The 15,698-nt window shown below is 53.9% G+C and overlaps 1 protein-coding gene across 1 annotated transcript in view; it reads right to left on the reverse strand.

Annotated features, from left to right (window-relative positions):
- The window catches only part of ADCY10 (adenylate cyclase 10), a 50,490-nt gene extending 38,843 nt beyond the window's left edge, over window positions 1-11,647 (reverse strand). Inside the window, exons 1-10 of the mRNA XM_056108601.1 lie at window positions 11,500-11,647; window positions 11,268-11,372; window positions 10,189-10,227; window positions 9,848-9,991; window positions 9,186-9,391; window positions 6,046-6,142; window positions 4,237-4,325; window positions 2,071-2,262; window positions 1,863-1,981; window positions 677-753 (exon numbers count right to left, since the gene is read on the reverse strand). Of these exons, the coding sequence (XP_055964576.1) occupies window positions 677-753; window positions 1,863-1,981; window positions 2,071-2,262; window positions 4,237-4,325; window positions 6,046-6,142; window positions 9,186-9,391; window positions 9,848-9,991; window positions 10,189-10,227; window positions 11,268-11,372; window positions 11,500-11,647 (1,216 nt within the window). The remainder of the gene's footprint in view (window positions 1-676; window positions 754-1,862; window positions 1,982-2,070; window positions 2,263-4,236; window positions 4,326-6,045; window positions 6,143-9,185; window positions 9,392-9,847; window positions 9,992-10,188; window positions 10,228-11,267; window positions 11,373-11,499) is intronic.
- Window positions 11,648-15,698: the final 4,051 nt, after the last annotated feature.

Consider the following 15,698-nt stretch of genomic DNA (forward strand, 5'->3'; position numbering starts at 1 on the left):
ATGGGCAGGGGGAGGGGGAGAGAGGAAGGGAGAGGCAGGAACAGAGCAGAGAGAGAGGAGAGAGAGAGGGAGGAGGAAAGAGAGGAGACAAAAAAGTGTCTCGGAACTGCGTGTCCTCGGAGGCATGTGGCCCCAAATGGCATCTTCTTTTTGATTTCATTTACTTGGGTCCACTCCCAGCCATGTTCAGGGCTCATTCCTGGCTCTGCGTTCAGGAAACCGGGGACCCTCTGGGATGCCGGGGATCGAACCCGGGTCAGCTGTGTGCAAGGCCAACGCCCTCCCTGCTGTGCTGTCCCTCCAGCCCCACCAATGGCATTTTCACACTTGATGTCCCAGTCTGTTTTTTTTTTTAATGAGCAGAAACCCTGCTATGAAGCTGCTCTTTATTTATTATTATTTTTATAATATTTTAGCTTTTTTGGGTCCCACCCAGCGATGCTCAGGGCTGACTCCTGGCTCTGCACTCAGGAATCACTCCTGGCGGTGCTCGGGGGACCCTATGGGATGCTGGGAATCGAACCGGAGTCGCTCCTGATGTCCTAGTTTTCATGAATGCTGAATAAGCCTGGCCTTAAGCGGAGTGCGGCTGCAGGCCAGTTTTCTGTGTGTGTGTGTGGGGGGGGGGGGCCTCCTGCCTCAGCCCTGCCCTCCTCCAGCCAAGCCCGGTGGGTACCTGTGTATTCATGTCGCACTGCGTGCCCGATGATCCCGCAGAAGACGATGCCACTGGCCACCCCGATGGACACGGTGCTGGCAGGGGCAAGAGGACAGGATAGTGGCGGGTGGGGGAACATGAGGCAGGGGGACTGGGGACCATGCTCGGGCTTGAGAGGGTGGGAGGCCCTTGGCAAAAGATGCTGGAAGCCCCTCCCGGGACCCCCAACTGCGGCCGGTCGCTGGCGGTGTCAGAGGGGAGGCAGACGCCACTTTGAGGGGGAGTGACCCCCACTGAGAACACGGCATCCGTGCAGGGGTCAGGGGGAGAGAGAGGGCCATGGGGTGTCCAGAGTGGGGCTCCCAGACAGGGAGGCACCCAGGCAGGGGGTGGTGGGTGCTGAGGATGGCCGGCTTCCCTTCTCAGCGATGGCACCGCAGTCTAGAAATCTCTGACTCCATCTGGTCTCCCTGTCATTGGCGGGGGGCGTCCCTGTTGGAGATACTCAAACAAAATCTAACCGTTCCATGCTCTGGGCTGGCTGAGCCGTGGCGGTGGGGAAGCAGTGTGTGGGGGGGGGTCACGTCCAGTGCTCTCCTGTAAGTGGTCAGTGGTACAGTGCTGGGGATCAAACTCGGGGCCTTGGGCACGGCAGGAATACGCCCAGTTACTAAAACTTGTTTTAAGCCAGGAGCGATAGTACAGCAGGGAGGGTGCTGGCCTTGCATGTGGCCGACCCGAGTTCAATCCCCAGCACCCCATAGGGGCCCCCTGAGCACCCTCAGGAGTGATTCCTGAGCGAAGAGCCAGGAGTCAGCCCTGAGCATCACCGGGCGTGGCCCAAAAACATTAATAAATAAAAACCAACGGGGCTGGGAGTGTGGCCTCTGCCGGGGCACCGCCAGCCCAGGATGGGGGACTTGGGGGGATGTCTATTTTTTTGCTTTTTGGGGTCACACCTGGCAATGCCCAGGGGTTCCTCCTGGCTCTGCACTCAGGAATTATCCCTGGCGGTGCTCAGGGGACCATGTGGGATGCTGGGAATCGAACCCGGCTCAGCCGTGTGCAAGGCAAACGCCCTACCCGCTGTGCTATTGCTCCAGCCTTGGGGGTATGTCTTAGGAAGCCCCTTCGTTCACCCCATCCCCGTCGCCCCCCCAATGGGGGTCCCACTCCCGCTGGGCTGGGGGGCTTCGACACTCACTGGATCTTGTGCACTTGGGAGCAGAAGTCGAATATGTCCACGGCGCTCTCCAAGGCGTGAGTGACCTCGTCGGGGCCCTTCTCCCCCGGGAAGCCGAAGACGCACAGGAAGGAGCAGCCCTGCGGGCAGAGGCAGCGGCCGAGCCGGGGGTCTCCCTCTGCTCGCCCAGCGGCCCTGGGGGTGGGGAGGAATCCCGGCGAGCGCGTACCTTGTCGAACATGAAGACCTTGTTGATCTGGCCGCGGAAGGTGCGCAGCACGGCGTTGATGTGCACGCACGCGTCCTGGATGGCCGAGCCGATCACCTCCACCTTGTTCTGGTCCTTGAACATCAGGTTCACGAAGACGATGGTGACGGGGCGCAGCTCCGACAGGTACCCGCCCAGCTGCTTGTCGTCGATCTGGGGGGGGCCGGGCTTCAGCCGGGGTCCCGCTCGCCCTCCCCCACCACCCTGCTCCCCGGGACTGTTGAGCGGGCGGGACTGTGGGTGTATGCGTGTGTGTGACTCTCTGTCCATGTGACTGGGTGTCAGTGTGACTGGGTGTGTGTGTGGACTGTGTCAGTGACTGTACGTGTGTGTGACTGTGTCAGTATGAGTGACGGCATGTCCATGTGTGTGACCGTGTGTCGGTGTGACTGTGTCAGTGTGACTGTATGTCTGTGTGACTGTGTGCCAGTGACTGTATGTCCGTATGTAACTGAGCATCAGTGAGACTGTGTCAGTGTGTCTGTGTGACTGTGTCTGTGTGACTGTGTGAGTCACTGTGTGCTTGTGTGTGACTGTGTGTAGGTCAGTGTGACTGTCAGTGTGTATGACTGTATGTCTGTGTGTGACTGTGTCTGTGAGTGACTGTGTCTGTGTGACTGCGTGTATGTCAGTTACTGTGTGTCCGTGTGTATGACTGGATGTCTGAGACTGTGTGCCAGTGTAAGTGTGGATGTCTATGTGTGTGACTGTGCAAGTGACTGTGTGTCTGTGTGTGTGACTGTGTGTCAGTGTAACTGGGTTTATGTTGGTGTGTATAAGCATTTCTATGAGTTTGTTTATAAATGTGTGTGTGAGAGTTTTATGAGTGTGTATGAGTGTGTATGCCTATGAGTGAGTGTGTCTGAGCAAGTGAGAGTATGTGGGTATGAATGTGTGAGTGTGTGTGTATATGCGTGTATGTGTGTATGAATGTGTGTATGAGTGGGAGTGTGCATGAGTGTATGTGTGAGTGTGTATGAGTGTGTGTGAGTGTGTGAGCAAGTGTGTATGTGAGTGCGAGTGTATGTTTGAGAATATATGTGTGTGAGTGTGAGCGTGATTGTGGATGTAAGCGTGTGAGTGTATGTGTGTATGAGTGTGTATGAGTTTGTGTGAGCGTGTAAGTATGTGTGTATGAGTGACAGTGTGTGTGCGGGTGTGTGTGTAGGTTTGAGTGTGTGTATGTGTGCATGAGATTGTGTGTATGAGTGTGTATGAGTGCAAGTGTATGACCAAGTGTGAGCGTGTGCATGGATGTGTGTGCAGGAGTGTATGAGTGAGTGTGTGTGAGGGTATGTGTGTACGAGTGAGCGTGAGTGTGTGAGATTGCATGTGCATGAGTGCTTGTGAGTGTGTAGATGAATGACAGTGTGTGTGAGGGTACATGTATAGGTGTGAGTCTGTGAGTGTGAGCATGTGTGAGTGTCTGTGTGTGAGTGTGTATGTGGGTATGAGTGTATGAATGTGTGAGTGTGTGTGCGTGTGAGTGTGTGCGAGTGTATGTGCATGAGCACTTGTGAGTGTGTATATGAATGACAGTGCGTGTGAAGGTATGTGTGTGAGGGTACATATGTACAGGTGAGTGTGTGTGAGCGTGCGTGTGTGAGTGTGTCTGTGTATGAGTGTGTGTATATGTGCGTATGAGTGCATGAATGCGTGTGTGTGAGGATGCGTATGTATGAGTGTGTGTGAGCATGTGTGAGTGCATGTGTGTGTATGAGTGAGTGTGAGTGTGTGAGAGTGTGAGCATGTGAGGTAAGCGTTGTCGGCCTGCTGGCTTGCTTGGGGAGGCCACCGTGGGGAAGGTGTGCGGGTCTCCTCAGTGGCTCCGGCCTTGCCCCGGCCCCTGAGAGAGCGCACAGGACTGGCCTCCCTGGGGTTCCACCCCTTTTCGGTTCTACTTTTCCTTTCTCTTCTGGGGGGCGCCTAAGCACAGTTGGGGGTCCCTCTGCAGCTCTCCACCAGCCCGGCTGGAGTCAGGCCAGGCCAAGGCTGCAGTTCTGCATGGGCACCGTGGTGCAGGGATTACCCGGGCTGGGCTGGTGGGGCTCCAGGGTGTCACCCGGCGGGCAACTCCCTAACCACTGGGCCATCTCTGTGGCCCCTGCGGGTTTTCTCGGGCCCTACCTGCTTTAGGATGCTCTCCATGACGTACTTCTTCAGGGACACCTCCAGCCTGGGGTCTGACTCCAGCATGCATGCCAGCCTCAGCAGGTCTAAGGGGACAGGAGGGGACAGCTCAGGCAGGGGTGTTGGGGGGACCGGCACCCCCAGTCCTGTTTCCCGGGGAAGTGGTCTTCCCTCTGCAGCCAGGGGCTCTGGGGCACCTCGTGGCCAGACAGGACCCAGTGTATGAGTGAGTATGAGCCTCTGTGTGTGTGTGTGTGTGTGCATTGTGAACAAGGGGGTGGTCTCCCCAAAATTCAACGCCTGGAGCTGCAAAGCTGACTCTCCCCTCAGCACCACATGACACATTAGTTTGTTTTTTTGGGTCACACTCTGCGATGCTCAGGGGTCACTCCTGGCTCTGTGCTCAGGGCTGACTCCTGGCTCTGTGCTCGGGGGACCATAGAGATAGTGGGGCGCTGTTAGACCTCCCACTCTCATCACTCTCATGGTTGGCACTTCCCCGCCAAGCCCCATAATTGGCGATCAGGAGCTGGCAGGGATGCGCCTGAAGACCAAAAGAAGAAAAAGCAAGTCTGGAGAGAAATCTGGACGTCAAAAGATCACGTGGCCGCCGCCCACCTACAAGATGGTCAGACTTCTTCGTCAAGACCCTGAACGATCGGTTTGAGGCTCTTCGTGTTCCTAGAACGAGCAGAAGCCATTGGGCTACACTAGCACGCGACAGGGACGAATGGAGACGTTACTGGCGCCGCTCGAGCCAATCTATGAGTAACGGGATGTCAAGTGATCAAGTGATCAAGTGGAGAGAAATCAGTCACTTTTTAGCAGGGAATAAATCGGACGAAGAAGCAGAATGGATCCTGTGAGGGCTGAGCATGAAGCAGCCGGTTCGAGGGCTGAGAGAGGGGTGAGGGTTAAGGCACTGGCCTTGCCACGTGGCCCACTGGGGTTCGATCCCCAACACCCTACCAGCAGTGATCCCTGAGCACAGAGCCAGGAGGAAGCCCTGAGCACAGCCGGATGTGGCCTCCAAACAAAATAAATACAGGGGCTGGAGCGATAGCACAGCGGGCAGGGCGTTTGTCTTGCACGCGGAAGACCCGGGTTCGATTCCCAGCATCCCATAGGGTCCCCTGAGCACTGCCAGGGGTAATTCCTGAGCACAGAGCCAGGAGTAGCCCCTGTGATAGCCGGGTGTGACCCAAAAAGCAAATACATACATACATACATACAAGTGAGGCCAGAAGGTTAGTGATGGGGGTGAGTGGGGAGGGAAAGGTTGGTTTCAGGGAAATGGGTTGGCCCTTTGATAGGGCATGATCTGGGCGATGGGGAAGACGGTGGAGGGTGGGAGAACTGCACCTGGGGGAACAGGAAGTAGCTGGCAGTTGAGGGGAACAGGAAGTATCACGAAGTAGGAGGGAAAAGGAAGCATCCTGCAGTTGGGGGGACAGGAAGTATCACAAATAGGGGGGAACAGGAAGTAGCCCAAAGGGGGGGAACAGGAAGTAACTGGCAGTTGGGGGGAACAGGAAGTATCACGAAGTAGAGGGGAACAGGAAGTAGCCCACAGTTGGAGGGAACAGAAAGTAGCCCAAAGTAGGGGAAACAGGAAGTGGCCCAAAGTGGGGGGGGGAACAGGAAGTAGCCCAAAGTAGGGGGAAAAGGAAGTAGCCCGCAGTTGGGGGAACAGGAAGTAGCCCCCTGAAGGATCTCCTGCGGATGGACACTGCGTCCACATGTCCCGGAGTCCCATGGCTGGGACCAGCAAAACCTTTTGGCCACCGAGGGTACCCGGGCACTTACTTTTTTGGTTGCCGGACGGATAGTAGTCCATGAAAGTCATACATTTTGTGAAAAATTCATCGAAGTTAAAACTAGGAGGTGGTTTTAAAAAGTTGACCTAGATTCAAGACGAAGAAGAAAGAAAGTTTCTGGTTACTCTGGGGGCTGTCTGGTGCTTTGGGGTGTCACTGTAATGGGGTAAAATAGCCTCTATAGTATCAAATCCCAATAGAATATATTTATTTTATGAAATAAAACCAAGCCTGCTCGGAACGGGGCTGAGCATCCTCCACCCATATCCTCCATCTTCCAGTAGGCAAGGGTCACACCCACCAACTGCCCCCCAGCGCCGTGTAATCCCATCAACAGCCAAGACCCAGAGACTATAAAACCCAGCTCCCGGAAGCTACCTTCATGCGTGTGGACATCTTTTTATCTCATTCTTACTTTGGACAACCTGGCAGGCTACCCTATGTTACCTGCCCACACGGCAGAGTCTGGCAAACTCCCTGGCAAACCCAATATGCCAAATCACTTAATCACTTAATCACTTAACTTCCCGTTAGTCGTCGATTTGCTCGAGCGGGCGCCAGTAACGTCTCCATTCGTCCCTGTCACGTGCCAGTGTAGCCCAATGGCATCTGTTTGCTCTGGGAACATGAAGAGCCTCAAACCGATCGTTCATGATCTTGATGAAGAAGTCTGACCATCTGGTAGGTGGGCGGCCACGCGGTCTTTTGACATCCCATGGGATCCAGTCGGTAACAGCTCTAGTCCTGCGGTCGTCTTTAAATCTGATTTCGTGACCAGCCCATCTGATTTTTGACACCTTGGCAAACGAGACAGCGTCCCTGATTCTTGATCGTCAACGGATGTCGGAAGTCCGGATTCTTTCTCTCATTTGAGTGAAACGTGATATTCCTAGCATAGCTCTTTCTATTCTTCTTTGGGAGATCTGAATAGCGTTCTCATCCTGTTTGCGTAGGGCTCAGGTCTCTGAGGCATATGTTAATGCAGGAAGAACAGTGGAATCAAAGAGATGTGCCCGGAGCCAGAGGTTCTTTGTCCTCTTAGCTATTTCTTCCATGTTCTTGAAGGTGTTCCAAAGCCGCTCTCTTCCTCCTGCGCAGCTCGGGTCATTTGTCATGTTGACTTCTCGACCTAGGTACACATAGCTGTTGCATTCAGAGATGGTCGTTCCATTGAGAGCGAATGGGGCGTCAGGAATGAGGCTGTTTCTCATAAACATTGTCTTTGTAAGATTCAGCTGTAGTCCTACCTTTCCACACTCACGGTCAAAGTCGGCCAGCGTTTGTGCCGCTTGGCTGATGTTTGGTGTTATTAAAACAATGTCGTCAGCAAAGCGGAGGTGGTGTAGTTGCCGACCATCTATCTTCACTCCCATTCCTTCCCATTCCAGTTGTCGCATGATGTTCTCGAGGGTGGCACTGAAGGGTTTCGGTGAAATGGTATCACCCTGCCGAACACCTCTCTTGACATCAACGATCACTTCTTTGTAGAATGGTGAGATCCTGGTAGTGAATCCGCAATACAGCTCACGGAGGATCCTGATGTATTGGGCTTGAATGCCCTGATTGGCTAGGGCTTCAATGACCGCTTCCGTCTCAACAGAATCAAAGGCCTTCTTTAAATCAATGAACGTTAAGCAGAGCGGCATCTTGAACTCCCGAGAAACCTCAATGAGCTTGGTTATCGTGTGGATATGGTCGATGGTGCTGAATCCTTTGCGGAACCCTGCTTGCTCGCATGGTTGTCCTTCATCTAGTCTTCTGCCAATCCTATTTAGGATGACTCAAGTGAACAACTTGTAGATGACAGACAATAGGCAGATCGGGCGATAGTTGCCAATGTCATGGATGTCTCCCTTCTTGAACAGTAGTACGGTCCTGCTGGTTTTCCATTGGGACGGAACCTTGCATTCAGACAGGTAGCGAGTGAAGAGCCGAGCCAGTGTATTGATGAGTACTGACGGCAGGTTCTTCAGGTGTTCAGGTCTGACCTTGTCTGGGCCGGGTGCTGTTTGTTTCTTTACCGACGAAATGGCGTGTCAGATTTCGGAAGGGAGAATGTTGGGAACGACATATCCATCCTGTGGAATTTGGTATGTCAGCAAGTGGACATGGCTATCGAAGAGATTTGAGTAGAAGTCGTGGATAATCTTCTCCATTGCCGTTCTGGAGGATGTGATGGATCCATCAGGACGTCGGAGGGCAGTCATCGTGGTCTTGTGGTTGGCAAAGGACAGGCGGGCGTAACGAATGCTTTTCCCAGCTTCTGCCGCATCTACCAGCACTTCTGCTCTTCTCTCTTTGAGGTCTTCCTTGATCGCATCTCTGCACTGCTTTGCGAGCTTGGACGTTAGCTTGTGGTTGCCTGAGGCATGCGGCTGGGTAGTGGAGGTAGTGTGTTCAATATGCCAAATACCAGTAACAATGATGGGTCTCATTCTCGTAACCCTGAAAGAGCCTTGAATATGGCACTTTTTAAAATCTCAGAGCTAGGGCGAAGGAGACATTATGGGTGCCTGCTCGAGACAATTGACAGGATGATCGTGATCGTGATTTTATGAAATAAACATATCATAAAATGCCAAACTTTGTCATTTTGCTGTCTTGCTGGCCATGGGTGAACTGGGAATGTTTCCCAAAGCTGTCTGTTCTATTTCACTCATTTTCCATAAACTACAAAAATACAATTGACGGGGCTGGAGCAATAAATAAGGCCAACAAAAATGCAAGGGGGGCTGGAGCCATAGCACAGCGGGGAGGGCGTCTGCCTTGCACAGTGGCCAACCGGGGTTCGATTCCCAGCATCCCATAGGGTCCCCTGAGCACCACCAGGAGTGATTCCTGACTGCAGAGTCAGGAGTCAGCCCTGAGCATCGCCGGGTGGGACCCAAAAAGAAAAAAAAAAAGAAAAGATTTACAGAAGTTGGGTGTTTGCCTGGTGTGAGGGCACCTGATAGGGTCCTCCGAGCCCCACCAGGAGTGCTCCCTGAGCGCAGAACCTGGAGGAAGCCCTGAGCACTGCCGGGTGTGGCCCAAAATCCAAGAGAAAAAAGAGGGGGTGCAGGGGATGGAGCTCGGAGCCCCATTCTCGCTGGGAGTGGGTGGGGCCCATGGCCCTGGAGCCGTGCTCACCTTCACGGCTCTCTGGTCCGGGATTCGCTCGATCTCGATCATGTTCCGGTCACAGAGCTGCCAGCAGTTGGGGGACAGGATGACGTCATTCATCTGGGCCATGTTCTGGGCCAGGCGCACGTCGTCCACGGCCTGGCCGATTACCAGGAAGTAGCTGCGGGTCTCGTCGCCGAACACCAGCCGGGTGATGTGGCCTGCGGCCAGCCCTGCAGCGCGGGGACACTGGGGACTCAACATTCCCCACCACTGGCCTTGGGGGTGCTGATGAAGCGTCTTTGAGATGAGGTGAGGGGATGGGCGCGGGGGTCCCCCAGCCCTGTGTTCCCCCATCTTTTTTTTTTTTTTTGCTTTTATGGGTCACACCCGGCAATGCACAGGGCTGACTCCTGGCTCTGCACTCAGGAACCACTCCTGGCGGTGCTCGGGGGACCCTATGGGATGCCGGGGATCGAACCCGGGTCGGCCGCGTGCCAGGCCAACGCCCTACCTACTATGCTATTGCTCCATCTGCTCCCCCCACCCCCCACCTTTTATTTCTATTTCAGGGCCACAACTGGTGGGGCTCAGGAGGACGGATGGGATGCCGGGGATGGATGCCGACACGGGTTCATGCAAGGCAGGCGCCCGCCCCACTAGGAAATGGCTCGGCCCCAAGTGCTCACCGATCTTAACCCGGATGTCCAGACCTTCTTCCCACTCCTGGGCGTCAAACAGCCCGTGGATTTCCAGGCTGCACTTGACCACGATGGTGATGATATTCTTCAGCTGCCTCCGCTCCACCTTCCACAGGGCGAGAAGTGCGTCCCCTGCCAGCCACAAACACACACACACACACACACACACACACACACACACACACACGGTGTGGGGTGAGCAGGGGGCACGTGAGGACCCCCCATCTGCCCTGGGTGTTGATATCTCCTGGAAGCTGTGTAGAAGCTTCCTCAACCTTCCCCAGCCCCTGTCCCCCTGGAGGTCCCCCTCCCCTTAATCAGCCCCCTACCTGCAAATTTTAAGATGTCGCCTCCGAAAAGCAATACTTCTGGGGGAGGAGAAAAAATTAAAGTTCAGTTCAGGAGCAGGCGAGAGAGCACAAGGGATCAGACTCTTACCCTGCATGGGGCCAAGCCTGGCTCAACCACCCCCAGCATCGAATAGGGTCCCCTGAGAACTACCAGGAGTGACTCCAGAGCACAGAGCCAGGAGTAAGGCCCACCCCCCAAAAAGGAAGATCAGTTCAATTCAACTTGGATTTCTTTCTTTTTTTTTCTTTTTTGCGTCACACCCAGCGATGCTCAGGAGTTATTTCTGGCTCTGCACACAGGAATCACACCTGGCGGTGCTCGGGGAACCCCATGGAATGCCGGGGATCAAACCCAGGACCTCACACCTGCAAGGCATGAGCTCAGCCCTTCAGCCCTCTTCCAGTCCCACTCTAATCTTTTATTTGTTTTTTTTTTTGGGGGGGGTGAACACCCAGCAGTGCTTACTGCTCTAAGATCACTTCTGGCAGGGCTCGGGAGACCTTATGTGATGCAAACCCAGGTGAGCAAGGCAAGTGCACTACCCATTGCACTATCTTTCTGGCCCCTAATATTTTCGGGTTTTTTCTTTTTGGTTTCTGGGGTCACACCCGGCGATGCTCAGGGGTTACTCTGAACTCAGTAATTACCCCTGGCGGTGCTTGGGGGACCCTATGAGATGCTGGGAATTGAACCCGGTCGTCTGCGTGCAAGGCAAATGCCCTCCCCCGCTGTGCTATCGCTCCAGCCTCCTGGCCCCTTAATATTTTCACCTGTGCAAGGCTTCCCCTCCCTCAGCCCACGGACGCCCACGGAGCTCCAAGGTGCTCGGGCTCGAACCTGGTTTAATCCCCTCCCAAAACAGTGCTCGGGTCTGCGTGCTTGGTCCCCTGCACTGGGTTTTCCCTCCACCTCCCCAAAAAACAGGCAGAGTTGCACCCCCTCCCCCCCACCCCGTACCCCAGGGCCCCTGGGAATGTCCCGCAGAGGGGACACGAAGGAAACGTGACTGAGCCTGAGCCGGCAGTGGGGGGCCGGGGGGGACACGGGGGCCACTCACTCTCCACCATGGCGCTGATGTAGTGGTTCAGGATCTCCACCAGCTGCTCCGCGCCGCGGTCCATGTACATGGCCGTGCTGAACCTCTCGGTCATGGCCGTGAAGCCTGCAAGGACGGCGCGGGCTGGCTGGACCACGGCCTGGGCGTCTCGGACCCGCCCGCCCTGTCCCTGGCATGTGTGTGTGCCCGCTGACCCCTGTTCCCGCGGCCGCCCGCCGCCCCCCACACTTGCCGGAGATGTCCACGAACATCAGGACGCCGTCGAAGTAGTCCACCGAGGGCTTCTCGGACGAGAAGGCGCCGTAGACGATGAGGTCGGGCAGGTGGGCTGCAATGCGGACGATGGCGCGCTCCTCCTGGTCTTCGCTCCGGAGGTTCATGGCGGGGGGCCTCGCCCCACAGAGACCCCCCTGGAGGCCGAGCGGGGGACAGGAGAGCGGGTTTGACATCAGCTCCGCCCCAAAGGCCAGTGTCTCTTCAGGGGACGACCCCCCGCCAACTTCACGGCCACCATCCCTAATTCTAGCAGTTCCTCCAGGAAGGAGCATGGTTGGAAAGAGACTGGAACAAGAGACCTGTGAATATTGCGTTCATAAGGGGGGACCCCCCAGACGCAAGTCCTGGGGTGTGGAGGGAGGGGGGCAGTGACACCCTCATATCGGATTCTGCGACTCCCACCATCCTGTTCAGCCCCACACGGTAACCCTCCCCCGCATTGGTCTCTCATCTTTGCTCTTTCCTTCTTTGTGTGTGTGTGTGTGTGACACCCGGGAATGCACAGGGGTTCCTCCTGGCTCTGCACTCAGGAATCACTCCTGGTGGTGCTCGGGAGACCCTATGGGATGCCGGGGATTGAACCTGGGACAGCTACATGCAAGGCCAACGCCTTGCCCGCTGTGCTATCGCTCCTGCCCCCTGCTCTTTCCTTCTTGACAGTTAAAGAAGACACACACACACACACACACACACACACACACACACACCAGGGTCCCAGGAGATTTCAGTGGTAAAGTACCTGCCTGACACCCGTGAGGTGCCAGGTTTGACCCCTGCCACCACCCTGCTGTATCGTGTGCAATGCTGGTGGCTCTGCTCTTTGAGGTCACCGGCACCCCACTAAAGTGTGTGCCCAGGCCAGCCCCCACGGTCCCCTTTGCCCCAGACAACTACTGCAAAGGTTCAGGGACATAATAGTTTAAAACATCAGGGGCCAGAAAGAGAGGACAGCAGGAAGGGTGCTTGCCTTGCACACAGCTGACCAGGGTTCGATCCCTGACACCCCATAGGGTTCCCCGAGCCCCACCAGGAGTGATCCCTGAGCACAGAGCCAGGAGTAACTCCTGAGTATTGTCGACTGTGGCCCAAATGCCCCGTCCAAAACCAACCAACCCAAAAAACAAACTGTCACTGTCACTGTCCTCCCGTTGTTCATCAATTTGCCTGAGCGGGTCCAGTAACGTCTCCATTTTGAGACTTGTCGTGACTGTGTTTGGCATATTGAACATGTCACAGGGAGCTTGCCAGGCTTTGCCATGCGGGCGAGATACTCGGTAGCTTGCCGGGGAAACAAACAAACAAAAAAACAAAAATAATTACTGGAGTTGTGAGTTTGTACTGAGTTTGTACGTGTGTGTATATAGCGATAGCACAGTGGTAGGGTGTTTGCCTTGCGTGCAGCTGGTCCACCCGAGCCGGGTTCGATTCCTCCGCCCCTCTCAGAGAGCCCGGCAAGCTACCGAGAGTACCTCGCCCGCACGGCAAAGCTGGCAAGCTACCCGTGACGTATTCGATATGCCAAACACAGTAACAACAAGTCTCAAACGTTACTGGGCCCGCTCGAGCAAATATATATATATATATATATATATATATATATATATATATATGTTTGTGTATATGCAAAGGCAAGGAGCAAAAGTAGGTTTAAGGTTTGATCATAGGAAAGATTTCAAAAGACTGTGTGTGCATGTGCGTGTGTGTATGTGTGTTTGTGTGTGAAGCTTGGAACTGTGAACAGCAGGGATGCTGACATTTCCCACTGAGCAAACAACAGTTGCCAAAGGTCTTGTTTGAGTTGCTGGGGCTGGTTCAATGCTGGCGCCAGCCATTTTCAGCACCCGAACCAGGAGAGATGCCCCACCTTTTCCTGGGCAATCCCAGTTCCGGCCAGATATGAAGCAGAAAATAAGAGCATTTGAAAGGGCAGAGGATGTCCTGGTGAACTGGGATTTTTTTTTTTTTTTTTGCTTTTTGGGTCACGCGCAGCTGGCCCACCCGAGCTGGGTTCGATTCCTCCGCCCCTCTCGGAGAGCTGGTAGCTTGCCAGCTTTGCCGTGCAGCGATGCACAGGGGCTACTCCTGGCTCATGCACTCAGGAATTACTCCTGGTGGTGCTCGGGGGACCTTATGGGATGCTAGGAATCGAACTCGGGTCGGTTGTGCACAATGCAAACGCCCTACCCGCTGTGCTATCATTCCAGCACCTGAACTGGTGATTTTAACCTCAGATTGGATCTGTGTCGGGGAACAGAGAGGGCAAGAATGAGTAGAAAGGAAGAAGGGAAATCTTAGACCTAAGATTTTCTTTAATCAGAAAAGCAGTCGGTGCAGCAAACTTTAAACTGTCGGATCTCTAAAGTGTTGGCTGTCCGAACCCTTTGTAAAGAGCAGCTCTGGAAAGTTCTGAAAGTATGACGACATGGGGCCAGTGATAGGTCAATGGACTCAGTGTATGTCTTGCATGCAGCCGTTCTGGGTTCAATCCCCAGAACTTCAAACCCCTCCCCCCCCCAAAAAAAAACAAGGACAGAAACCTCTGAGTACTGCCAGGTATGTCCCCCAGACCAAAAAAAAAAAATATATATATATATATATATACATATATATATCAAACAAAAGCTAGAAACATATAACTAAGGTTTTTTTTTTTCTTTTTGGGTCACACCTGGGGATGCACAGAAGTTATTCCTGGCTGTGCACTCAGGAATTACTCCTGGTGGTGCTCGAGGGACCATATGGGATGCTGGGAATCGAACCCAGGTCAGGTGCGTGGAAAGCAAACACCCTGCCCGCTGTGCTATCACTCCAGCCCCTAAGGTTTGTTTCTAAAGTAGTATTAAAAATGCAATAAACATTAATGAGGGGCTGGATGATAGCACAGCGGGTAGGGCATTTGCCTTGCATGCAGCCGGCCAGAGTTCGATCCCCAGCATCCCATATGGTCCCCTGAGCACCACCAGGAGTGATTCCTGAGTGCAGAGCTAGGAGGAACCCCTGTGCATCACTGGGTGTGACCCAAAAAGAAAAAAAAAACAAACAAAAGAAAAAACATAAATGAGAGGTATTAGGAGAATTGGTCAGTTACCTGCAGAAAAACAAACTCAGATTTCTTTCTAATGTCCTGCACAAAAGTCCAATAAAAATGGATTAAAGACCTTGATATCAGCCCCTAATGCATAAGCTTCATAGAGGAAAGGGTAGGCAGAACTCTCCAGGACATTGATGCCTGAGGCATCTGCAAGGCTGAAACGCCACTGCCCAAGCAAGTGGAAGGAAGCAAAGTTAAACAAATGGAACTGCAATAAACTAAGAAGCTTCTGCTCCTCAAAGGAAATGATGACCAGGATACAGAGCTAGGCCACGGAATGGGAGATGTCATTTACTCAACACTCCACCTTGACAAGATTGGCCTGGGCTAGAGCGATAGCACAGCGGTAGGGCGTTCGCCTTGCACGCAGCCAACATGGCCGACCCGAGTTCGATTCCTCCGCCCCTCTCGGAGAGCCCGGCAAGCTACCGAGAGTATTGGATATGCCAGACACAGTAACAGTAACAAGATATATAAGGCAGCACACTTTACAAGAAAAACAAAATCCAATCCCATCCAAAAAACAGGAAGAGATGAATAGGAGCTTCCTGAAAGCAGAAATACAAATGGCCAAAAGGTAGCACTGTAGCACCGTCCTCCCGTTATTCATCAATTTGCTCAAGTGGTCCCGGTAACATCTCCATTGCGAGACTTGTTACTGTGTTTGGCATATCGAATACGTCACGGGGAGCTTGCCAGGCTTTGCTATGCGGGCGAGATATTCTCAGTAGCTTGCCAGGCTCTCCGAGAGGGGTGGAGGAATCAAGCCCGGGTTGGCCGCGTGCAAGGCAAACGCCCTACCGCTGTGCTATAGCTCCAGCCCAGGCCAAAAGGTATATGAAAAAAACGCTCTTCACCTCTAACCATCAGAGGGTTGGGAATCAAAATGAGATATCTCACACCACAGAGACTGGCACACATCAAAAAGAACAAGAGGGGCCAGAACGATAGTCCAGTAGGTCGGGAGTTTACCTTGCACACGACTGACCTAGGTTCGATCTCCAGCATTCCATAGGGTCCCCCAAACACTGCCAGGAGTAATTCCTGAGTGCAGAACTAGGAGT

This window comes from Sorex fumeus, unplaced genomic scaffold, assembly GCF_029834395.1.
Source record: "Sorex fumeus unplaced genomic scaffold, SorFum_2.1 ptg000226l, whole genome shotgun sequence".
Taxonomy (NCBI): domain Eukaryota; kingdom Metazoa; phylum Chordata; class Mammalia; order Eulipotyphla; family Soricidae; genus Sorex; species Sorex fumeus.